Genomic DNA, 26,536 nt, shown 5'->3' on the forward strand with positions numbered 1-26,536 from the left:
GTTCTCATTGGCATCAACCCAAAAGTACATGGAACAAGATAGGATAAAGAGGAGCGGGACTTTGAGTCTGAGAGCACACCATACACAAAGAATATAAAATACTAAATATTTTTATTAAGGTTACATATCATTTAACCAGTTCTGGACTGGAAGGATTTTCCCCCCTAATGACTAGGCCATTGTTTTGCTATTCGGCACTGCGTTATGTTAACTGACAATTGCGCGGTCGTGCGACGCTGTACCCAAATAAAATTGATGTTCTTTTTTTTCCCTTTCTTTTGGTGGTCCTTTGATCACCGGTGTGATTTTTATTTTTTGCGCTATAAACAAAAAAAAAAGAGTGAAAATTCTGAAAAAAAAAAAAAAATCTTTCACATTCTGCTATACAACATTCCCAATAAAAAAAAAAGTTAAAAGTCATATTTTTTTCATCATTTTAGGCCAATTTGTATTCTTCTACATCAATAAATAACAACAAATATGGTGGTTATGGATCTAAGTGCTCTTTTTTCTTGGATTGCATTCTGCTACATATTTTTTGGTAAAAAAAATTCCCAATAAGCGTATTTTGATTGGTTTGCGCAAAAGTTATCGCGTCTACAAACTAGGGGAAATATTTATGTCATTTTCATTTATTTATTTATTTATTTTTTAACTAGTAATAGCGGCGATCTGCGATTTTTAGCGGGACTGCAAAATTGTGGAGGACAGATCGGACACCTAACTGACATTTTAGACATTTTTTGGGGGACCAGTGACATTACTACAGTAATCAGTGCTAAAAATATGCACTGTTACTGTACTAATGACACTGGCAGGGAAGGGGTTAACCTAGTGGGTGATCAAAGGGTTAAATGTGAGCCTAGGGGGTACTTTCTAACTGTGAGGGGGGCGGGCTTATTGGATCAACAGAGATCTCTGTTCCTAAATAGGAGGAACACAGGATCCCTGTATTCATTACTGACAGAACAGCGGTCTGCCGTGTTTGCAACAGCAGACCGCCGTTCTGTCTCCATGAGGAGCGATCGCAGGTGCCTCGCGGCAATCATGGCCGCCGGGCCCCCTAATTGACTCCCCCTGTGGCCAATGGACACGCACTCGTGCCTCTGCTAGCGGTCCCGTGAAGAGACATACAAGTACGTCGTCTCGCGGGACAGAGCCGACCTGCCGCAGTAAAACTACGGCGGCTGGTGGGCAAGCGGTTAAAGTAATCCAGCAGCTAGTTAGCTGCTAGGATTGCTTTTACAAGAAAGCAAACCGTCCGCTCTAAAAAACAATACAGTACTGGAATGATGCCTGCAGCTGCATCATCCCAGTATAACCACCTGAAGTCCAGCGAAGTACGGGTACGTCGCTTGGCAGCAAGCATATGCGGATGGAAGCTCAACCCTTGGATCTGCAGATAAATGAACAGATACAAATGTAACAATGTTACTTTCTTACTATCTGTATTCTAAGCAATGTCCATTTTTGGTTAGCAGTCACTATTACAGCTCCTATAGTTAGGCTAAGTTGAAGTTCACAATGGCATTAAAAGCAGGCGTTTGATTGGCGTTAAAAACGACCCTCGAACACCTATGCAAATGATACAATGGATATCGCACCGGGCTGTTCGCATTAGAAAAACATTAAGCATTAGCATCGGGTCACTTCAAAATTAAAGCCTCATGTCAAGTAAGGAGGCATTTGAACGCCTCCCATTGAAGTCCATTCAATATCAGAATAGTTTTTACATTTTAGAATGGGGCGCCTCAAAACTGTCCATAATTTAAAGGGTGCCCTAGACCATTGGTCTCCAAACTGTGGCCCTCAGGCCGGATGCGGCCCTTTGCTTTTCTTTATCTGGCCCTTGGGGCACTTTTCCTCCCACTAACACCAATAACCGGGGCATAATTCCTGCTACTGACATCAACAATTGGGCACTATTTCTCCAATTGACATCAACAATGGTGCACCACAACTCCCATTGACATCAACAATGGGGCACTACAACTCACATTGACACCAAGGGTGGAACTCTATTTCTCCCACTGACATTAACTATGGGGCACTATAACTCCCATTGACATCAAGAATGGGGCCCTATTTCTCCTACTGACATCAACAATGGAGCACTATAACTCCCATTGACTTCAACAATGGTGCACAATTTCTCCAATTGACATCAACAATCGGGTACTATTTCTCCCATTGACACCAGTGGTGGAACACTATTCTTCCCACTGACTATGGGGCACTTTAACTTCCATTGACACCAACGATGTGGCACAATTCTTTCACTGACACTAGTGATGGTGCACTATTCCTCCCACTGACACCAATGATGAAGCAATATTTTTCCACTGACATCAACTATGGGGTACTATAACTCCTATTGACATCAACAATGGAGTATAACTCCCATTAACATCAACAACGGAGCTCATTTTCTCCAATTTACATCAACAATCGGGCACTCTTTCTCCCATTGACACCAGTGGTCGAGCACTATTCCTCAAACTGACATCAACTATGGGGCACTATATCTCCCATTGACATCAATGATGGGGCACTATTCTTTCACTGCCACTAATGATGGGGCACTATTCCTCCCACTGCCACTAATGATGGGGCACTATTCCTTCCACTGACACCAATGATGGGGCACTATTCCTCCAACTGACATCAACTATGGGGCACTATATCTCCCATTGACACCAATGATGGGGCACTATTCTTTCACTGCCACTAATGATGGGGCACTATTCCTCCCACTGACACAATGATGGGGCACTATTCCTCCCACTGACACCAATGATGGGGCACTATTACTCTCACTGACACCAGTGATGGGCACTATTCCTCCCACTGACACCAATGATGGGGCACTATTACTCCCACTGACACAAATGATGGGGCACTATTCCTCCCACTGACACAAATGATGGAACACTATTACTCCCACTGACACAAATGATGGGGCACTATTACTCCCACTGACACCAATGATGGGGCACTATTCCTCCCACTGACACCAATGATGGGGCACTATTCCTCCCACTGACACCAATGATGGGGCACTATTAGTCCCACTGACACCAATGATGGGGCACTATTCCTACCACTGACACCAATGATGGGGCACTATTACTCCCACTGACACCAATGATGGGGCACTATTCCTCCTACTGACACCAATGATGGGGCATCATTCCTCCCACTGATACCAATGATGGGCACTATTCCTCCCACTGACACCAATGATGGGGCACTATTCCTACCACTGACACCAATGATGGGGCACTATTACTCCCACTGACACCAATGATGGGGCACTATTCCTCCCACTGATACCAATGATGGGCACTATTCCTCCCACTGACACCATCAATGGTGCACTATTCCTCCTCCTAATGCCAAAGCTGCACTGTTTACTTCCACTGATGCCAGGACAATTTTTTTTCTCCCAATGGTCACAGTCCGGCCTCCCTAAAGTCTGAAGGACAGTAAGTTGGCCCTCTGTTTAGAAAGTTTGGAGACCCCTGCTCTAGACAAAAAAGGGGCAACTAACCCTTGCACTGCGGGCACAACCCCACTGCAAGGGAACACTTTTTGTTTGCCCGCATTTGGGTTTTAAGGCTTGACATGTTTGGTATCTGTTTACTTGATGCAGCCCTTTTACTTTACACCAAACAATTGGGTATTATAATGTCTTTGCCTGCACTAAAATTGATTCTGGTGTATTTTACCTGAAATATGGGTTTGATAAATAGCTGTGCGACGTAAGAAAAATTGCAACTGCCACCATTTTATTCTCTGGGGTCTCTGCTTTCAGAAAATACATTTTTGGGGGGAAGTTTACAACAATTTGTAGCAAAAATTGCAGATTTTAACATTTAGAGAAAATGAAAAAAGCTGCCCTGGTAACTGGTAAACAAGGTGATTCTCTCTATTAATTAGTGGATATAAAGGTGAGTCACCAACTGAGTCATAGGTATCAAAATGGCAAAACATTTTACCTGGAAAAAGAAATTGCAAAACAGATTGTAAATGATCAGTTTGATTTCTGCGGCTTGATACGTGGATTATGTGTTGTGGCGCTAGTTATGTCACTGGGCTATATAAACCTAACATTGTCTTTGATGGAAATTTACCTGAGGTGCCCCAACTACACTGCAAAGTCACAATTCTTGGCCCACGGGATGTTAAAGAAAACCATGCACTCGTGTGTGACTTGTCCTGTAACTGATTGTCTCACAGCGGTCAAGCAGCAAACATGCTGACTTTATTGCCTGATGTAACATCTGCCACTAGTGGGAGCTTCTACAAATCTGTGTAGGAAATATGAATTATGAGAATATGGGACAGAAAACACTTAAGTGTATGTAAACCCATTTTCTTACATTTCTCTTTAAATTGATAAATGTAATTTCAGTATTTTATTAAATCTGCAGCTTTCATACAAGCTGAAGTCCAGCCTTTCCTTCAGTATTGCACAGTGGTAAAGGCATTGGTTTCCAACAAGTGGCTTTTTTAACAGACAACTCAGGCATAGTCCATTAGGCAATCCATCCTGAGAAAATGCCTTGCAGCGATCAGAAAAATGCCTGTAAAGAGGATGCAGGAGATCTGCAACATTGAGTGTAACAGGTAGAGGAATCAGCCAAACAATGTGAGAGATTTGCTTTAACTTTACTAAATGTGCAGAATATATTTAACTATGCAAACAGAGTCAAAATGGCAAAAGGGTATGCATACAGGACAGAACAATGTTAAAGTAATTATGAAGCTGTACAAGCAAGAGCTCATGGGAACAATGTCTCTGCAACTCAATAAGGACATTCAATGGCATTAGGTAGCATTCCAGTACAGTCCCTATAAGGCTCTGTAGCCACATATACTAGAGATAAACCACTATCTCAGTAAATATTACAGTACACAAACATCTACTTGTGCTTAACCTCTACATTAGCATCTCTAACAGTGAAGTCCAGGGTAGGTCTGGGTACCCAGGCAAACAGTTGGACAGATCTCTGGGTTGGCACCACAGGTGACTGGCTGAAGGAGTCCCAGGGCTAGTACCACAGGCAGATGGCTTGAGAAGTCCCAGGGCTGCTACCACAGAAGGGTGGCTGGAAGAGTCCCAGGGCTTATACCATAGGTGGGTGGCTGGAGGAGTCCCAGGGCTGGTACCAAAGGTGTTTGGCTGGACAAGTTACAGAGCTGGTATCACAGGTAGGTGGCTGGAGGAGTCCCAGGGCTAATACCACAGGAGGATGGCTGCAGAAGTCCCTAAACTCGTATGACAGGTGGGCTGCTGGAGGAGTCCCAGGGCTGGTACCATAGACGGGCAGCTGGAGAAGTCCCAGGGCTGCTACCACAGAAGGGAGGCTGCAGAAGTCCCAAAACTGGTACCACAGGTTGGCCATTGGAGGAGTCCCAGGGCTGGTACCATAGGTGGATGCCTGGAGGAATCCCAGGGCTTCTACCACAGAAGGGAGACTGGAGGAGTCCCAAAACTGGTACCACAGGTGGGCCATTGGAGGAGTCCCAGGGCTGGTACCATAGGTGGACGGCTGGAGGAATCCCAGGGCTGCTACCACAGAAGGGAGACTGGAGGAGTCCCAAAACTGGTACCCCAGGTGGGCCGCTGGAGGAGTCCCAGGACTGGTACCTAAGGTGGGTGGCTTGAGTCTCAAGGCCACCTCACTTGAAGCGCAGTACTCTGGTAGCAATTAGGGCAGTGCTTCCCGCAGTGGCTGGGTCTTTTATGGAAGCTGCATGCTATTGGGCTCTTGCTTGGGTGTCCGCTCGCTGGAACTAACAGTGGTAGGACCGTACACCTAGCTGCAGATCACATGCCCAGCCTGCCTCATCAGGTACAGTCTGTGAGCTACAGAGGGTGAGAGACAGGGAAACTATGTTGTATATAGCCTTGGCTTGTCCTGGAGACTAGGGGCCTAGGGGCTTGTGAGAATATTGTAAAAGGACCCTAAGTATCATTAAACCCTGGATTGCCTTGGGGGTGTGAGTTTTTTCATGGAAGCACACAGCTGGCCGGGAGTGCTCACACAAGGGTGGCTTCACAGGATCCTGCAAGGGTTAAGGAGCCATCACACACTTGGACTTCGTGGCCAGATACAGTCTCCAAATAATAAGGTCAATGTGTCAAGCCGGCCTGTGTGTGTGTGTGATATTTTTTGGCAAGGACAAGTGAATCTATATTTGTACTTGTATGGGATCCAGGAGGCAGTGAGCTCACTGTAATATTTCAACAGGAATTGTTTCCAAGTTATCCTACGCTCCGTATCTCTCTATTTGCAGTGATCATTGGACCTTGGAGCTATCAGGAGGGGAGGGCGAAGTGAACGCCCAGATCTCAATAATAACTGCACTAATCATTTCCCTTCCAGTAACTTTTTAAGCAGCCCCAGGCGTTAGCATTTAACCAGCGCTGCATGCCGGTGTCAAAGTCAGCTGAGCTGCCAACATGAAGACGGGGACATCCTACATCAACAAGATCCATGCCGCTATCTCCATCCGCAACAGATGGGTTCGGGAGGCCATGGCTGAGCTGCTGTCCACCTTCGTTATGATGGTAGGAGACGATAAGTTCAATTTCCTAAAAATCTATGTTTTGTAAAATCTGTAAGGAGTTTAAAAAGTATAAAACGCATAAATTATAGGAGCGTAGGGATGAGGAATCATAAATTAGGAAATTTGGGTAAAATTTTACCATTTTGGTAAAAAGCATTAAAGTCAATTGGGAAGGTGAAGTTAAAAGGTACGTATAGCCAAATTCTTTTTTTTTATTTTTTATATAGTATGGAAGAGTTACGTTTTTATCTCTGTCTATTGGGAGATTCATCCATTTATTTGTCCTGGCCACCGTTTTCACCAGGTCAGACAATTACGGGAAATCCAAAATTTTCCGTCACTGGAACAAAAGGTGAGCTGCCCATTTTTTGTAGAGGGGAATTCTCCTGGCCCCATGCTGTACAGATTTTCCTTTCACAGGAAGTAAAGAGAAATTTCCCAAAAGGGACAAAGACAGCAAAAAATATTCAGAGAGGGGTTGTAACCCCCTCTACTCCTTCAAAATATGAAAAAAGGTTTGGGCCAGTGGCATCACTAGGGTTGGTGTCACCCAGTGCGGTAACTCACGGTGTCCCCCCAACCCCTTTTAATAATGTTTTTTTGTTTTTTTTACTAATGTAACTTGTAAATCATAGCTCCTGTATAACACTAAATGTAACGGCAATAGCGACATTAATAACTAGGAGAATTAAAATGACCTTTAAATTACAATATCGTATGAAAATAATAAAACACAGCTGTCAGGTCCCCATGCATCTCTATGGGGGAATCGGATGGGAACGGACCGTCTGTCTGTTCTCATCCGATCCCATCCGATCCGATCCCCTGGACGGATGGAAAATAGAGTTTCCATCAGTCCAGATTTAATGGATCGGATTGGATGTCATCGGACATAGAGATGCATGGGGTGACCGTTCAGATCCGCCAAAAAAACAGACGGGCGGATCTGAACGGTCTGACTGTGTGAAAGGGTCCTTACATATAAAGACCAAAGTGCATTTCCTTAGTGCAAATTCATATACAGTACTCTATTCAAAACATATATGCAATATTCATACATATTTGTATTATTCAAAAAAAAGTGCAATTACATTTACTCATAAAAAAAGTGCCAATGTGGAAAATAGTGCAATTAAACTTAACCTCCCTGGCGGTATGATTCTTTTGGATTTTAGGTGCTGAAAGCGGTACCATTATTTTGCATGTAATTCTTGTGAATGAGCAGCCCAAACCAACTGTATACATTTATTATATATATATATATATATATATATATATATATATATATATATATGTATACATATATTATATATGTATACATATGTTATATTATATATATATACATATATATACGTATATATATATATATACATATATACGTATATATACATACATATATATATATATTTATATATATATATATATACACACACATATATATCCGTATATATATATATATACACACGTGTGTATATATATATATATATATATATATATATATATATATATATATACACGTATATATATATCCGTATATATATATATATATATATATATATACACACGTATATATATATTCGTATATATATATTCGTATATATATATATGTGTGTGTGTGTGTATATATATATATATATATATATATATATACACACACATATATATATGTGTGTATATATATGTATATATATATATATATATATATATATATATATATATACGTATATATAGATTTATTTTGAATAGTATCAGTGTGTTTGGCGTGTTTTACTATTTGGATTTGCCGCTGGTTCCACCCCCCTGCGAACGTCACGTCGCAGGAGACGGAAGCCGGGGCACGGAGAGGATCGGGAGGAAGAACCGCCGCCGCACACCACCGAGATACATCGCTGGATCCCCGTGACAAGGTAAGTAACCCTGCTTACAGGATCCAGCGATGCTTCTGGCGGTACCCCGAGTGTGGCTCGGGGTTACCGCTTTTGGCTCTGAAATTTAACCCCGGGCCACACTTGGGAATACCGCTAAGAAGGTTAAGGTGCCCAGACAGATATAAGGTGCTTCTTTTTGATTTGTGCTGTTAAATCGTCCGTAACTTCAGTATGTTTTATTTATCAGATGCAGTGCTTGTCTCCCTCCCAGCAATCAGTTTATTCACCCTTAGGGCTCTTTCACACGGTCCGCCTCCGTAGGTGGATCCATGCTGCTCAGCAGAGATCGATCCGCTGATCCCCGCTGAGCCGGCGGATGACAGCTCCGTCTCCGCTTGCAGTGCGGAGAGGGAGGTGTCACAGCTCCCGCTGCTCTTTATGGGGGATCGGATGAGAGAGGACCGTCTGTCCGCTCTCATCCGATCTGAACCGATCCCTGAACGGATGGAAAAATAGGGTTTCCATCCGTACAGATTTCACGGACAGGATCGGATACGGATGGCAGCGGGTGTCAGCGGAGGTGTCTCCGCTGACATCCGCTGCCCCATAGAGCTGCATGGGGGATCCAATCAGATCCGCCTAAAAAACTGACAGGTGGATCTGATCGGATCCCCCGTGTGAAAGAGCCCTTAGGGCTCTTTTACACATGCGGAACGGTCCCCCCAATGCATCCCTATGGGGCATCGGATGTCAGCGGAGACATGTCCGCAGACATCTGATCCGATCCGTCAAATCTGGACGGATGGAAACCCTATTTTCCATGCGTCCAGCAGATCGGATGAGAACGGACCGATTCCCCCATAGAGATGCATGGGGACCCGACAGCTGTGTCTCCGCACACAGTGCAGAGAACAGCTGTCATCCTACTGCACAGCAGGGGATCGGCGGATCGATCCCCCGCTGAGATAAACGGAGTCCGTCCGATGGACGGACAGTGTGAAAGGGGCCTTAGTGTCAGTGTGAATTTGCTATTCCTCCTCCTCTGTGTGCAAGGGCCACTCCCCAGACAGATTCAGGCTTGCAAGGACCCCCTGCATTCTGAGTACAGTACAGATGTCCTTCTAGTGGGTCTCCCCTGTTTCATCTTTCATGCACTGGGGAGAGAAATATAAAAAATCGCATCCAGACATAAAGAAACATACCCAAAAGAGGAGCTGGGAATAATGCAGAGAGACGGTCTGGATGCGATTTTTTATATTTCTCTCCCCAGTGCATGAAAGATGAAACAGGGGAGACCCACTAGAAGGACATCTGTACTGTACTCAGAATGCAGGGGGTCCTTGCAAGCCTGAATCTGTCTGGGGAGTGCATAGTTGCCAACATTTGAAAAAAATTTCCAGGGACACTTTGCAGCACAGCTATTAATTACTTACCACACCCACTTCCCTGAAGCTACGCCCACTCCGCATAATTAATCTCTGCCTACTTATCATCAGATTATAGGGTCTACTCATTAAAGAGAGAATTACAAGAAATTGAAAAGGAAATTTCAAACTTACCGTATATACTCGAGTATAAGCCGACCCGAGTATAAGCCGAGGCCCCTACTTTTACCACAAAAAGATGGGAAAAATGATTGACTCGAGTATAAGCCTAGGGTGAGAATGCAGGGCGGCGGGCATGGTACAGGAGAATGCAGGGTGACTGGCATGGTGCAGGAGAATGCAGGGTGACTGGCATGGTGCAGGAGAATGCAGGGTGGCTGGCATGGTACAGGAGAATGCAGGGTACTGGCATGGTACAGGAGAATGCAGGGCGGCGGGCATGGTACAGGAGAATGCAGGGTACTGGCATGGTACAGGAGAATGCAGGGTGACTGGCATGGTACAGGAGAATGCAGGGTGACTGGCATGGTGCAGGAGAATGCAGGGTGACTGGCATGGTGCAGGAGAATGCAGGGTGGCTGGCATGGTACAGGAGAATGCAGGGTACTGGCATGGTACAGGAGAATGCAGGGTACTGGCATGGTACAGGAGAATGCAGGGTACTGGCATGGTACAGGAGAATGCAGGGTACTGGCATGGTACAGGAGAATGCAGGGTACTGGCATGGTACAGGAGAATGCAGGGTGACTGGCATGGTGCAGGAGAATGCAGGGTGGCTGGCATGGTACAGGAGAATGCAGGGTACTGGCATGGTACAGGAGAATGCAGGGTACTGGCATGGTACAGGAGAATGCAGGGTACTGGCATGGTACAGGAGAATGCAGGGTGACTGGCATGGTACAAGAGGATCCGGGGTTGTGGGCATACTACAGGAGATGCAGTGCTGTGGGCATGGTATAGGTGGACCATGCCCGCAGCACTGCATCCCTTGTAGTGTGCCCGCAGCCCTGCATAATGGCAGGTAGTGCAGCTGTTTCACTTACCTGTTCCAGAGGCGCCTTCATTTTAAAAATGGCGCCGCCCGGCACCGACACGTCATTGCGCACGCCCCGCCGACGCTCGTATACTTTCGGCTATTCCCGGCCTCTCCCGAGCGGCGGCGGCGCGTGCGCAATGACATGTATGCGCCGGGCGGCGCCATTTTTAAAGCTTAAGCACGTCGGAGCGGCCAGGGACTTTTTTTTTTTTTCTTGACTCGAGTATAAGCCGAGGGGGACGTTTTCAGCACAAGAAAATGTGCTGAAAAACTCGGCTTATACTCGAGTATATACGATAAGTAGCAGAGCCAAAGTAGTAGAGTTGGAATAATTCTCCCATTCAGCTGCACTACTTCTGCCTAAAGTTTAAAATTCTCACAATTCCCTGCAATTCTAATGTGTCAAATGGTCAAATGTGCTCAGGTGTGACCATACAAAAAATTTAATATGTAAATATAAATAATTTGCAAGGGACAATGTAAATTACCTGGGACAGGCTCCTATTTGCCGGGACTGTCCCTGCAAAAACAGGACAGTTGGCAAGTATGGGAGTGGCCCTTGTACACAGAGGAGGAGGAATAGCAAATTCACACTGACACTAAGGGTGAATAAAGTTACTGCTGAGAGTGGGACAAGCACTGCTGCATGATGCATCTGCTAAATAAAACATACTGACGGACTATGCCGCACCTCACTACTCGCCTCACCCTAGCGTTGCCGTCAACGTGACTGGCTCCGCCCCCGCCCACGTGAACGTGAGGAAGAGCAAAGGGCAGGGAGGGGAGGCTCAGGGCGGCCCGGGAGGAGGAGCAAGTGAGAGAAGTCCAGGCAGCAGACAGTACACACAGTGGCGGCTGGTGTTCAAAATTTTTGGGGGGGCGCAAACAGAAAAATGTAATAGGCATTGCTTTGCGGCAAAAAACGCTGTAAAAAATTGCGTGACTTTGAGGACACAAAAGTGTGAAAGGGGCCTTCAGTAATCAAGGTATATTGTGCCCCCTTCAATGCAGAGTGACCAGGGTGCCCCCTTTCAATGCAGAGTGACCAGCGTGCCCCCTTTCAATGCAGAGAGACCAGCGTGCCCCCTTTCAATGCAGAGAGACCAGCGTGCCCCCTTTCAATGCAGAGTGACCAGCGTGCCCCCTTTCAATGCAGAGAGACCAGCGTGCCCCCTTTCAATGCAGAGAGACCAACGTGGCCCCTTTCAATGCAGAGAGACCAGCGTGCCCCCATTCAATGCAGACAGACCAGCATGCCCCCTTTCAATGCAGAATGACCAGCTTGCACCTTTCAATGCAGAATGACCAGCTTGCCCCCTTTCAATGCAGAATGACCAGCTTGCCCCCTTTCAATGCAGACAGACCAGCGTGCCCCCTTTCAATGCAGACAGACCAGCGTGCCCCCTTTCAATGCAGAATGACCAGCTTGCCCCCTTTCAATGCAGACAGACCAGCATGCCCCCTTTCAATGCAGACAAACCAGCGTGCCCCCTTTCAATGCAGAATGATCAGCGTGCCCCCTTTCAATGCAGAATGATCAGCGTGCCCCCTTTCAATGCAGAATGATCAGCGTGCCCTCTTTCAATGCAGAGATGCCAGCGTGCCCCCTTTCAATGCAGAGAGATCAGCGTGCCCCCTTTCAATGTAGAGAGACCAGCGTGCCCCCTTTCAATGCAGAGATGCCAGCCTGCCCCCTTTCAATGCAGAATGACCAGCGTGCTCCCTTTCAATGCAGAGATGCCAGCATGCCCCCTTTCAATGCAGAGATGCCAGCGCACCCCCTTTCAATGCAGAGATGCCAGCGCGCCCCCTTTCAATGCAGATCAGCCAGCGCTGATCCCGCTTCCTGATTGGCCAGGAGGAGGATCCGTGTGACAATAGCGAATTTTCATTCACTATTGTCACACAATGGGTGGGCTCGAGGCGCACTGCTCTGCGCCCCGGGTCCACCCTTTTCTGAAGAGAAGGATCGGGAGCTTGGGCAGAGACAGAGCGGTGTCACCCTCCTCCCGGTCGATACACTGGTGCGGTCCGCCCCCCCTGCACCCCCCTTGTGACGCTCCTGGTTTGGGCCTTACTTACACTTTAACCACTTGCCGACCGCCGTACCACTATATACTGCGGCAGTCTGGCGCTCCTGGGCAAAGCGAAGTACCGGTACGTCGCTCGCCCACGAGCCTCTAGGGGGTGAGCGCGTGCCCCCGCTTATTCCCTGACATCCCCGCGCGAGTGAACGGTGGCTCCGATGTCCACCGGTCACTCGCGATCTCCCACTGGAGAGGGAGAAAGGCAGGCGGCTAATGTAAACAAAGCCGCCTGTCATTCTCCCTGGTGTAACTGCAGAGATCATACGATCCTGCTATGATCGTATGTCTCTGTGGTTACATCACAGGCCATGCCCCTTGACAGTTAGTCACACCCCTAGGGACACACTTAACCCCTTGATCGCAAATAAAGTTATCCCCTTCCCTGCCAGTGTCATTTTTACAGTAACAGTGCATATGTATAGCACTGATTACTGTAGTAATGTCACTGGTACCCCCAAAAGTGTCAAAAATGTCAGTCAGGGGTCCGATCTGTCCGCCGCAATGTCGCAGTCCCGCAAAAAAAAAAATCGCAGATCGCCGCCATTACTAGTTAAAAAAAAAACCAATAAAAATGACATAAATCTTTCCCGTAGTTAGCAAAATGCAATAACTTTTGCGCAAACCAATCAAAATCCGCTTATTGCGATTTATTTTACCAAAAATATGTAGCAGAAAACAAATTGGCCTAAAATGTTAAAAAATTTTGATTTTTACATTTTTTTTGGAGAATTTCATATAAAAATTTTTTAAAATATTATTATTTTTTCTAAATTGTCGCTTTTTTTTTGTTTATAGCGCAAAAAGTAAAAATCGCACAGGTGATCAAATACCACCAAAAGAAAGCTCTGTTTGTGGGGAAAAAAGGACATCAATTTAATTTGGGTGCAGCGTCGCACGGCCGCGCAATCAGATGGCCGGATGCCGCGATCCCGGAAGACAGGCGACTGAACATGTCTCCTGTCATAGAGGTAAGCGGGCGGCACGGCGGGGGATCGTTCTAAGGTAAGTATTTCATAAGAAGCTAGTATGCGATGCATACTAGCTCATTATGTGTTTCTCTTTCAGGGTGAGAAGAAAAAAAAATTGGGTTTACATCCTCTTTAATAGAAGAAACAAATGGTAGTAACTACACAATCAGAGTAAAATTGAGTCTGTGGACTGATAATGTAAAATTTATCAATATTACGATGGTGATAATACAAAAGGTAACAATAACAATATCCACAAGCTACATGTCTACAAAAGGGGGGGGTGGCTTTGTATAATTTAAGAACATAATTATGGTGTATGAAAAAGTATATATATATTATTCTATATTTGTACACATATACAGTATATTATAAATTAAAAAGGAATATACATGAAATGAAAACAACAATGCAATTATATTATAAAAAATGGTTGTAAATTAACAGATATTAGCAATATAATAATGCAACAATACTTTTATAAAATGGTGTTGATCTTGATTTCCTCATTTAAGTCTCTGGGTGCAAGAATATTCAAGGAAAAAATCTAGTAGGTTTCCCTATGACATAACCTTTGCAATCTTCCAGCCTGGGAGTCACAAAGAGGAACATATTCCAACACCCAACACCCAAACTCTTAACCCTTTGGTGGATTCATTGTGAAATTTGAGAAAGTGTCTGGGCACACTATCGTCTTCAGATCTCTCTTCAATAAATCTCCTATGTTCCCCAAAATGGGCCCTAACTGTAGGAATAGTACAGCCCACATAAAGCAGACCACAGGGACCGGTCAGACAATATATAACGAATTCTGTTGAACAACTATAAAATTGTTTAATGTGGTAAATTTTACCTGAGCTATCTTTAAAGCTTTTTTTGCGGTGCTGGATAAGATGGCACATTTTACACTTGGTTTTTTTTTGCACTGAAACGCGCCGGTCAGTTCGCAAAAAGTGGCTACGGATGTGGGTGGAACGATGTGATGGCGAATCCTCCTTGAGGCTACAATGTTTTTTAAGCTTCTAGCTTTTCTATAGATAGCCCTTGGTCTCTTTGGCAGAACTGTGGCTAACTTAGGGTCTTGTAAGAGGATACCCCAATGACATCTGATGATGTTTTCCATCTTTTTATATTGATGATGATATTGAGTAATGAACTTTAAGCGGAAGGTGTGGGCTTATTTTTGTTGATAATAGGGGCTTTACACTCCAAAAAGGCTTTTTGTACTAGGTCCAGATCATATCCTTTATCTAAAACATTTTTAATAAGAGGTTGCCCTTGTGTGTGGTAATCTTTGTCCAGTGTGCAATTTTTCCTCAGTCTGTGGAATTGACCCTTTGGAATGTTCTGCTTCCACTAGGGATGGTGACAACTGGTGACATGAAGATATGAATTGCCCGAAGAGGGTTTGAAATGTTTCTCTGCATGGGACAACTTAAGATCCAAAAATACCAGGGAGTGGGTATCACACACATGCATGAAAGGAATACCAATGTGGTTACAGTTGCAGTATTGGACGAAGGGGGCAATGGAAGGGGGGGGGGGGGGTTCCCATATGACAATTACGTCGTCGATGTATCTTCCGTAGAAGACAATCTGAGATGCATATGGGCTATTTCTCCAGATGCACGACTCCTCCCACCAACCCATGGTAAGATAACAGGATGCAAAGGAGGCACCCATGGCGGTGCCATGCACCTGGAGATAATACCCCGGAGATACTTGAAGTAGTTATGCTCCGAGCAGAATTGTGTACAATCTAAAATAAACTGAGCCTGTTTGTGATGCAAGTTGGGTTCCTGTGCTAAAAGATGCCCTAATGCAGTAAGTCCAACCTCATGCGGAATGGACATGTAAAGGGAGATAACGTCAAGAAAAAGGAGAATCAAGCAGTTGAGAGGAGTCACGGTCATAAGATGACAAGAACTGGACTATAGGTTGCAAAAAGGATTCCACATATAAGGACAGGCTGCTCATTAGGCTATCCATAGCTGCAATGATTGGTCTTCCAGGTGGACAGGTGAAATCTTTATTCACCTTGAGCAGGTGATCTTTGAACAAAAATTGATACTCTCCTGCATTAATGACCTTGTCTCTTTATGCTTGGTCTACCAAAGATGTCAGTGTGGCGGGTCTTAGCTTACTCTCAAGCGGCCTCCAATCCATCGGGGCCGCTGCTCGCCTCCATGGTTCTGCACCATCTCTGTATGTGCTCCAAAGGATACCTTGATGTAAGTGTTTGCTAATAAAGTGCCATTGTTTTTAAACACATACTCACCTGTCGCCCTCTCTGGCTGTGTTTGCTCTGTCATTTCGAGGGAATCCCTATTTCCTGCCTGAGGAGCTGCCTGTGATTGTGTTCGTTGTCCCCATTCATCAGTGGAACCTCCCACACATCAGGCATCCCTCCCTGGAATTTTCCAACATTTAAGGACTTATGAAATTGTTTTATGTACTAATTGATTGATTCATTCAACACTCCACTTTTATAGTTTCATCCTCATTTCTGTCAGTGAGCGCTGACTTGCATGCTACTTGTTTGTCTGGGATATATTGCTGGTTGTTTTATTGGGAACCTCAGCTGCACCTGTCAGTCTTGATGGATCAGAATAATTTGTTTTTGTAGGAATGCTAGATTTAACAACTTGTTCCTTGACACCCCCATCCCTACTGCTTCTGTTATTCCAATACCACATTGTCCTCTTCCACTCATACCACCACACACACCCAAATCTGAATTATATATGTGCAAATTGTTCTACTAATTGGAAGACCCCCTAGAGACTTATAGATCTGAATTAAATCTTTGGTAGACCAAGCATATAAAGACAAGGTCATTAGTGCAGGAGAGTATCAATTTTTGTTCAAAGAGCTTTACAAACATCTGTACTTTTATCACCTGCCCAAGGTGCATAAAGATTCCACCTGTCCACCTGGAAGGCCATTCATTGCGGCTATGGATAGCCTGACGAGCGGCCTGTCCAAATATATGGACTCCTTTTTGCAACCTATAGTCCAGTCCCTGTCATCTTATGTTCGTGACTCCTCTCACCTGCTTGATTCTCTTTCCCATTATGTATGAGAAGACTCCTATACTTGGCTCTCTCGTGACGTTACCTCCCTTTACACATCTATTTCCTATGAGGTTGGACTTACTGCATTAGGGCATTTTTTAGCACATGAACCCAACTTCCATCACAATCAGGCTCAGTTAATTTTAGATTGTACCCAATTCTGCTTGGAGCATAACTACTTCAAGTATCTCGGGGGTATTATCTCCAGGTGCATGGCACCGCCATGGGTGCCTCCTTTGCATACTGTTACGCCAATCTTACAATGGGTTGGTAGGAGGAGTCGTGCATCTGGAGAAATAGCCCCTATGCATCTCAGATTGTCTTCTACGGAAGATACATCAACGATGTAATTGTCATAGGGGAAAGCCCCCCCCCCCCTCCATTGCCCCCTTCATCCAATACTGCAACTACTTCAAGTATCTTGAGGGTTATTATCTCTAGGATGCACCTTGTTACGCCTACATTTCCATGGGTTGGTAGAAGGAATCATGCATCTGGAGAAATAACCCCTTTGCATCTCAGATTGTCTCCTACGGAAGATACATCGATAATGATATTGCCATATGGGACGGCCCCCCCCTCTTCCATATCCCTCGTCCAATACTGAAGTCGTCCAATACTGCAACCGTAACCACGTGGATATTTCTTTTATGCATGTGTGCGTTCCCTACTCCCTGGTATTTTTGGATCTTGAGTTGTCCCATACAGAGGGCAGTATTATGTCTTAGAAACATTTCAAACCCTCTGCTTGCAATTCATATCTTCATGTCGCCAGCTGTCACCACTCCAAGTGGAAGCAGAACATTGCACACTGGACAATGATTACCACACACAAGGGATTGAACATTATCAGTCCACAGATTCAGTTTTACTCTGATTGTGCAGTTACTACCATTTTTTCCTTTTATTAACTGATTTTTAATTACCAATGTAATAATTCTGTATGTCATCTTGCAGCCGATCGACTGCACTGTATGCTATACACATTTTTTTATTATTTTTTGTGTCCCCCTTTTTTACCCATTTTTTATCATATTTTTTTGCCTTCGGGCTCCACTCTCTTATTGTCCTGTAGCCTAGGTTGTCAGAGGTATATTATCGCTGAGGTACACCGCCGACTCTGTCATGGCCCGATCACTCAGCAAGTACGGCTTGTCACCATTGTTTTGCAAGTGGGTGCTTTGTTCTGCCCAGTCTCCACCCTGATTGGCCATCTGTCAGCCTAAATTCTTCCCCTATACAGAGGGGCAGGTTAGCCTCATGAAGGAGGCAGGGCCTCAGAAACGCATTGCGGCCTGCCCCCTCCCTTGCCTGTGTTACGGTTCTTTCAGCTGTGTCAGTGGTGTGCGAGAGATCCAGACACTGCCGGTTGTAAGTTTCTTGTGTGGGACAAATTGGACATCTAACTGACACTTTTGACACTTTTTGGGGACCAGTGACACTAATACAGTGATCAGTGCTAAAAAAAATGCACTGTCACTACACTAATGACATTGGCAGGGAAGAGGTTACCATCAAGGGTAATCAAAGGGTCACCTTACTCAGTTTACTTTTGAGCAGCCTCCACTCCATCGTGATGGCTGCTTGCCTCAATGGTGGTTCCACACCATCCCTGCATGTGCTCCAAAGGATACCTTGATGTAAGTGTTTGCTAATAAAGTGCCATTGTTTTTAAACACATACTCACCTGGCGCCCTCGCTTGCTGTGTTTTTATTGAATACAATATACAGGGAAATGTGACATAATACACACACACCCCAACACAGGTTGAACTGGATGGACTGGTGTCTTTATTCAAACTTACCAACTATGGAAATTGGTAGCAAAACATTAAGATTGGATTGTGTTGGGATGGCAAGGAAACAAATTTGCAAGATGACATATATACTATATATATATATAGATATATATATGTATATATATATACAAACCCGATTTCAAAAAAATTGGGACACTGTACAAATTGTGAATAAAAACAGAATGCAATGATGTGGAAGTTTCAAATTTCATTATTTTATTCAGAATACAACATAGATGACATATCACATGTTTAAACTGAGAACATGTACAGGTCCCTCTCAAAAAATTAGCATATTGTGATAAAGTTTATTATTTTCTGTAATGTACTGATAAACATTAGACTTTTATATATTTTAGATTCATTACACACAACTGAAGTAGTGCAAGCCTTTTATTGTTTTAATATTGATGATTTTGGCATACAGCTCATGAAAAAACAAAATTCCTATCTCAAAAAATTAGCATATTTCATCCGACCAAAAAAAAAAAAAAAGTGTTTTTAATACAAAAAAAAGTCAACCTTCAAATAATTATGTTCAGTTATGCACTCAATACTTGGTCGGGAATCCTTTTGCAGAAATGACTGCTTCAATGCGGCGTGGCATGGAGGCAATCAGCCTGTGGCACTGCTGAGGTGTTATGGAGGCCCAGGATGCTTCGATAGCGGCCTTGAGCTCATCCAGAGTGTTGGGTCTTGCGTCTCTCAACTTTCTCTTCACAACATCCCACAGATTCTCTATGGGGTTCAGGTCAGGAGAGTTGGCAGGCCAATTGAGCACAGTAATACCATGGTCAGTAAACCATTTACCAGTGGTTTTGGCACTGTGAGCAGGTGCCAGGTCGTGCTGAAAAATGAAATCTTCATCTCCATAAAGCTTTTCAGCAGATGGAAGCATGAAGTGCTCCAAAATCTCCTGATAGCTAGCTGCATTGACCCTGCCCTTGATAAAACACAGTGGACCAACACCAGCAGCTGACATGGCACCCCAGACCATCACTGACTGTGGGTACTTGACACTGGACTTCAGGCATTTTGGCGTTTCCCTCTCCCCAGTCTTCCTCCAGACTCTGGCACCTTGATTTCCGAATGATATGCAAAATTTGCTTTCATCCGAAAAAAGTACTTTGGACCACTGAGCAACAGTCCAGTGCTGCTTCTCTGTAGCCCAGGTCAGGCGCTTCTGCCGCTGTTTCTGGTTCAAAAGTGGCTTGACCTGGGGAATGCGGCACCTGTAGCCCATTTCCTGCACACGCCTGTACACGGTGGCTCTAGATGTTTCTACTCCAGACTCAGTCCACTGCTTCCACAGGTCCCCCAAGGTCTGGAATCGGTCCTTCTCCACAATCTTCCTCAGGGTCCGGTCACCTCTTCTCGTTGTGCAGCGTTTTCTGCCACACTTTTTCCTTCCCACAGACTTCCCACTGAGGTGCCTTGATACAGCACTCTGGGAACAGCCTATTCGTTCAGAAATGTCTTTCTGTGTCTTACCCTCTTGCTTGAGGGTGTCAATGATGGCCTTCTGGACAGCAGTCAGGTCGGCAGTCTTACCCATGATTGCGGTTTTGAGTAATGAACCAGGCTGGGAGTTTTTAAAAGCCTCAGGAATCTTTTGCAGGTGTTAAGAGTTAATTAGTTGATTCAGATGATTAGGTTAATAGCTCGTTTAGAGAACCTTTTCATGATATGCTAATTTTTTGAGATAGGAATTTTGGTTTTTCATGAGCTGTATGCCAAAATCATCAATATTAAAACAATAAAAGGCTTGCACTACTTCAGTTGTGTGTAATGAATCTAAAATATATAAAAGTCTAATGTTTATCAGTACATTACAGAAAATAATGAACTTTATCACAATATGCTAATTTTTTGAGAGGGACCTGTATAATTTTAAGGGAAAAATAAGTTGATTTTAAATTTCATGGCATCAACACATCTCAAAAAAGTTGGGACAAGGCCATGTTTACCACTGTGTGGCATCCCCTCTTCTTTTTATAACAGCCTGCAAACGTCTGGGGACTGAGGAGACAAGTTGCCCAAGTTTAGGAATAGGAATGTCGTCCCATTCTTGTCTAATACAGGCTTCTAGTTGCTCAACTGTCTTAGGTCTTCTTTGTTGCATCTTCCTCTTTATGATGCGCCAAATTTTTCTATGGGTGAAAGATCTGGACTGCAGGCTGGCCATTTCAGTACCCGGATCCTTCTTCTACGCAGCCATGATGTTGTAATTGATGCAGTATGTGGTCTGGCATTGTCATGTTGGAAAATGCAAGGTCTTCCCTGAAAGAGACGATGTCTGGATGGGAGCATATGTTGTTCTAGAACTTGGATATACCTTTCAGCATTGATGCTGCCTTTCCGGATGTATAAGCTGCCCATGCCACACGCACTCATGCAACCCCATACCATCAGAGATGCAGGCTTCTGAACTGAGCGCTGATAACAACTTGGGTTGTCCTTGTTCTCTTTAGTCCGGATGACATGGTGTCCCAGTTTTCCAAAAAGAACTTCAAATTTTGATTCGTCTGACCACAGAACAATTTTCCACTTTGCCACAGACCATTTTAAATGAGCCTTGGCCCAGAGAAAATGCCTGCGCTTCTGGATCATGTTTAGATATGGCTTCTTTTTTGGCCTATCGAGTTTTAGCCGGCAATGGCGAATGGCACGGTGGATTGTGTTCCCCGACAATGTTTTCTGGAAGTATTCCTGAGCCCGTGTTGTGATTTCCATTACAGTAGCATTCCTGTATGTGATGCAGTGCCGTCTAAGGGCCCGAAGATCACGGGCATCCAGTATGGTTTTCCGGCCTTGACCCTTACGCACAGAGATTGTTCCAGATTCTCTGAATCTTTGGATGATATTATGTACTGTAGATGATGATAACTTCAAACTCTTTGCAATCGTTCTCTGAGAAACTCCTTTCTGATATTGCTCCACTATTTTTCGCCGCAGCATTGGGAGAATTGGTGATCCTCTGCCCATCTTGACTTCTGAGGGACACTGCCACTCTGAGAGACTCTTTTTATACCCAATCATCTTGCCAATTGACCGAATAAGTTGCAAATTGGTCCTCCAGCTGTTCCTTATATGTACATTTAACTTTTCCGGCCTCTTATTGCTACCTGTCCCAACTTTTTTGGAATGTGTAGCTCTCATGAAATCCAAAATGAGCCAAGATTTGGCATGACATTTCAAAATGTCTCACTTTCAACATTTGATATGTTATCTATATTATATTGTGAATAAAATATAAGATTATGAGATTTGTAAATTAGTCCATTCCTTTTTTACTCACAATTTGTACAGTGTCCCAACTATTTTGGAATTGGGTTTGTATATATAGATATATATATCCCTGGTCATCTCTCGTCTCGATTACTGCAACTCCCTCCTTATTGGTGTAGCGGGTGCCTTGCATCTCCTGCACCATGCCAAGCTGACCGAGGCTCTCACTGAGGGAATGCCTGTCAGCCCCTGCGGGGGATTTCTCATCCCTCATCCCCTTCACTGACATTGACTCTGTTTGTTCTGCTCCCTCCCCTGCATCCTCATTGGCAGGGAGAAGAGAGCCACTCAGCAGCAATCAGCAAGGCATTCTGGGGCATGTAGTCCCCAGCAAAAATGGCTTCATAGCATTGTATGAGTACAGAACTACACACCCCAGGATTCTCTGGTAAGAGGAGGAGAAGGGGCATCCATCTTGCCTGCTAAGGAGAATTCTGTCTCCTTGAAGCAGGAGAACAGACTGGACCCAGGGAAGAGGTGTTGCCTTCCAGGTCAGTCCACCACATTGTTTCAGGCATCCAAAGCCAGTTGGGGACATCCAGGCTGAGAGAGGGGGATCCCAGGTGCATATCCAGGCACACCTGCACCGACGGCCGTGAAGCATCCCAGTGTGAGGTGACCATTCGGGTTACCAGAAGAGCCTGCTTGTTCCAGGACATTCATTTGGGCCTTGACCTCAGGATTGGTGGGAGGGCACTTGCCCATCTGCAGGAAACAAGGACACTGCACACAGACAGAGTTACTTCACTTTGCCCTCACTTGGCAAAACCTGGGTCTTATTGAAGCCCTGTTAAGCAGTCACAGTGTCTGCCTTGCTATCTGGATATTGTCAGCATACAACAGTTACATTTTGCCAAACAGGAGTTCTAAGTGCACCAACTAAAGTGGATTAGCTGAAGATACAAGGCCTCATCCTTCTTCCAAGGGACTGAAGTTACCGGTGCCATATGGGCATGCACACACATACTCAGGGCTCTGTGAATGTAGGGTGAATGCGAGGTAGTCTCATTTGGGAGTTAAGTCATTGAGCACTGGATTAGATACAGTGTTGGTGATTGGGCCTGTGGTGTCATGGGATACAAGAGAGAAGTCTGACATTGGAGAAAGTCATCCTTCTGCTCTCCTCCTGCCTGGACTCATAGCGCTAATTTAGGTAGAGGTCACCAAGCTCGTGTAAAGTTGTTATATTGTGATTCATTGTTGTTTAAAGCGGAGTTCCACCCTGGGAATACTTTTTTAATAAAAATGCCCCCGGGACAGTCAGGGCTAGTACATTTCACAATGGATATCCTCTGATCTGTCTCGGGTTGCCCTTACCTTTTAGAGGAAATACTTACCTTGAAAAAGTATTGTCCAGCGCTGCCATCTCAGGTGTGGGCAGCTTGAAGTCAGCGCGATCCTCTTCTGTGTCCTCTTCCGTCTTCTTCGGTCCCACGATGCACTGCACCGGCCCCGCCGTCACTTCCGGTGCGAGCTCGTCATCCCTACACAGCTTCTGGGCATGCCCAGAAGCTGTTTAGAAGGGAATGACGTGCGCGCCCCGGAACTGACATCGGGGCCGGTGCAGGTGCATTGATTCCTGGGAGCGATGACGTTCAGCTCCCAGGAATCATTGCAAAGCCAGGAAGTGACGAACCGCCGTAGCCACCGAGGGGAGGAAGAAGGAGGTAAGGTAAGTATATTTTCTTCTATACGAGGTAAATAAAAAAAAAAAAAAAAATTGCGATTATCCATTTGTTTTTCAGGTGACCCGGAGCGAGAAGATGGAGGTAAGTATAAATTTAGGGTGGAACTCCACTTTAAGTGCTTGCCTCTGCTTCTGGGGTAATTTAGGCTTGTGGAATCCCCTAGAATTAGTCTGATATAATATATTGAGTTATATTGCTCTTAATCTCAGTTATTGTTTTTTAGCGAATTCATTCAAGAATACACTATTACTGTCTGCGAATCCACTGCGGGTTCCCGCATCGCACCCAACTCACAGGCAGTTCACACTGTCATATGCGAATCGCTGGGGGTGTCAATACAAAGTTAACGACACCCCAAGATCAGTTAGCATATCGCAGTGCGAACTGTCAGTTCGGACATGAATCGGATTGCATAGGTGTGAACACCCATGCGATCCGATTCTGGTGTGGAACCAAAAAAGGGTCCTGTGCTAGTTTGGTCCGAATGTGATGTGAATTCAGGCATACAATCTGTATGGCTGAATTTGCATCGCACAGACATTGCATGTGATTTGCAGAGCAGTGCGCTGTCTGTCATCGCATATATGTGTGAACCGGCTCTTACACAGAAACCTTATAGTAAAGACATTTCTGCGTTTTATTATAACGTGTGTGTTTTCATTGGTCTTTGCACTTACACTATTGCCAGATGTGCCACAGGGGCAGATATTGTTTTTGGGATTAAGAGGCAGAGTGTGGAACCCGTTTTACTTAAGCGGCTCCGCGGGGGTGGCGTTACATTGGCATACCTTTAAATAGGTTATCCCCCTTTCAGTCCATCATGAATGCTGCTGCCAGGCTCATCCACCTTACAAACCATTCAGCATCTGCTAACCCTCTTTGCCAATCCCTCCATTGGCTGCCACTCAACCAATAACTTAAATGTAACCACTTACGGACCGCCCACGGTGTATTTATGTCGGTACTTTGACGTTAAATATAGCTGCCACAACCCCCGGTATTTTTTTAAACTGCGGGCGGTCTGCTTTAACACAAGGGTGGTCCCAGCGGCACAGGTTCACCGCGGGATTCCCTTGATGGGGCGGCAGGAGAGGTGCCCCCTCTCCATGCCGCGTTCATTTTCCGCGCTTACCGGACCCGCCCGCTGTCCTCTCAGGCAGGAAAGGAAGTCGAGTGAGGGCAAGATGGCCCCCACTCCACTCTATGGTCTTGGAGGACCGGAGCGACATCATACGTCGCTTCCTAGCAACGACTTTAAAGAGCCCATTTTTTTCATCATGAAAAAAAAATGACTTTTGTTTTTTTTTTTCTTTCTTCTTTTTTAGTGTAGATGTGAGATGTGAGGTCCTGTCCTTTTTTTTTTTTTTAAAGGACAGTGTAAAAATAAAAAATAAAAGATAAAATAAATAGGAAAATAAAAAAATAAAAAATGAAAGCGCCCCGTCCCAGTTAGCGAACACATACACAAGTCGTGCCCAAATATGTAAACAGTGTTCAAACCAGGGGCGTAACTACAGGGGTTGCAGGGGTTGCAATCGCTACCGGGCCCCATGCTCCAGGGGGCCCGGTAGCAAACCAGTGGGTGAACTTCTAGGATCTCAAAGGTCACATTTGCGACCGGGCCCTGGCATTGCACCACTGTGGGGAGGCCCCAAGATTGCAGGAAGGGGGCCCACTGCAGAACTTGTGAAAGGATCCTGATGCGGGACCATAATAAAAGGCCATGTAATGAGAGTAAAGAGCCCCAGGATTAGTGGGAAGAGCACCGGGCTTGAAGGGAAGGGCCCCGGCCAGGGGTCTGGGGGGCCCTTCATGGTTTCTTGCATCGGGGCCCTGAAGGTTCTAGTTACGCCTCTGGTTCAAACCACACATGTGAAGTATCGCCACGATCGTTAGAGTGAGAGCAATAATTTGAGCCCTAGACCTCCTCTGTAACTCCAAACTGGTAACATGTAGAAGTTTTTAAAATGTTGCCTGTGGGGATTTTTAAGTACCAATGTTTGTCACCATTCCACAAGCGTGCGCAATTTTAAAGCATGACATGTTGAGTATCTTTTTAATTGGTTAACTTTACTGTTTTCTTACTTTTTTATTTAAAAAAGTGATTTTTTTCCAAAGAAATTGCGTTTGTAAGACCGCATCGCAAATACCGTGTAATAAAAAATATTGCAACAATCTCCATTTTATTCTCTAGGGTCTCTGCTAAAAAAAAAATATGTAATGTTTGGGGGTTCTAAGTAATTTTCTAGCAAAAAAAAAAATGATTTTAACTTGTAAGTGTCAGAAATAGGCCCGGTCCTTATTAAGATACTAACCATAACTTAATAGATGACAGTGATTTAATTAACTTGAGCTAATTAACTAGCAGACTTGCCGTCATCCAGCTCATGAAGTACAATACACATTAATATTGGAGTAAACACATCCCCGCAGTAGACAATAGGTGAGTTAATAAGCACAATCAACAATGTGTGGAAGACAGGTGGTTGGGCTGATGACATAAGTCTCCTATTGGCAATATGTAGCTAGGCCTTTAACATGGATCCTAGGCCTAGAGTCCCAGAGTCTGTATGTCCTGGGGAGATGTGGACTTGAATCCAAAGTAACATTACTCCAAGACTCCCCCCAGCATACACCCCACAAAGAGCAGTGTTCCCTCACAAACCAGGGCCCATAGTCAGTAGGCAAGAGGCTAGCCTGCAGTCCCCCCCCCCCCCCCCAAAAGCCCCCGTCCTGAGTTACTTTGTCACACCATCTATGTTGAGTG

At 44.9% G+C, this 26,536-nt stretch overlaps 1 protein-coding gene across 2 annotated transcripts in view; it reads left to right on the forward strand.

Annotated features, from left to right (window-relative positions):
- LOC309555059 (aquaporin-7-like) overlaps nt 1-26,536 on the forward strand; it is a 129,922-nt gene that overhangs the window by 34,055 nt on the left and 69,331 nt on the right. The window contains exon 2 of one of the 2 annotated variants that reach the window (XM_082256882.1): nt 6,393-6,577. In XM_082256882.1, the coding sequence (XP_082113008.1) occupies nt 6,470-6,577 (108 nt within the window). In that variant the 5' untranslated portion in view covers nt 6,393-6,469. Of the gene's footprint in view, nt 1-6,332; nt 6,578-26,536 lie in introns of those variants that run through there. The other variant, XM_082256881.1, reaches the window with a different exon arrangement.

The sequence above is a fragment of the Pelophylax lessonae genome, assembly GCF_965119305.1.
Source record: "Pelophylax lessonae genome assembly, chromosome: 1".
Taxonomy (NCBI): Eukaryota; Metazoa; Chordata; class Amphibia; order Anura; family Ranidae; genus Pelophylax; species Pelophylax lessonae.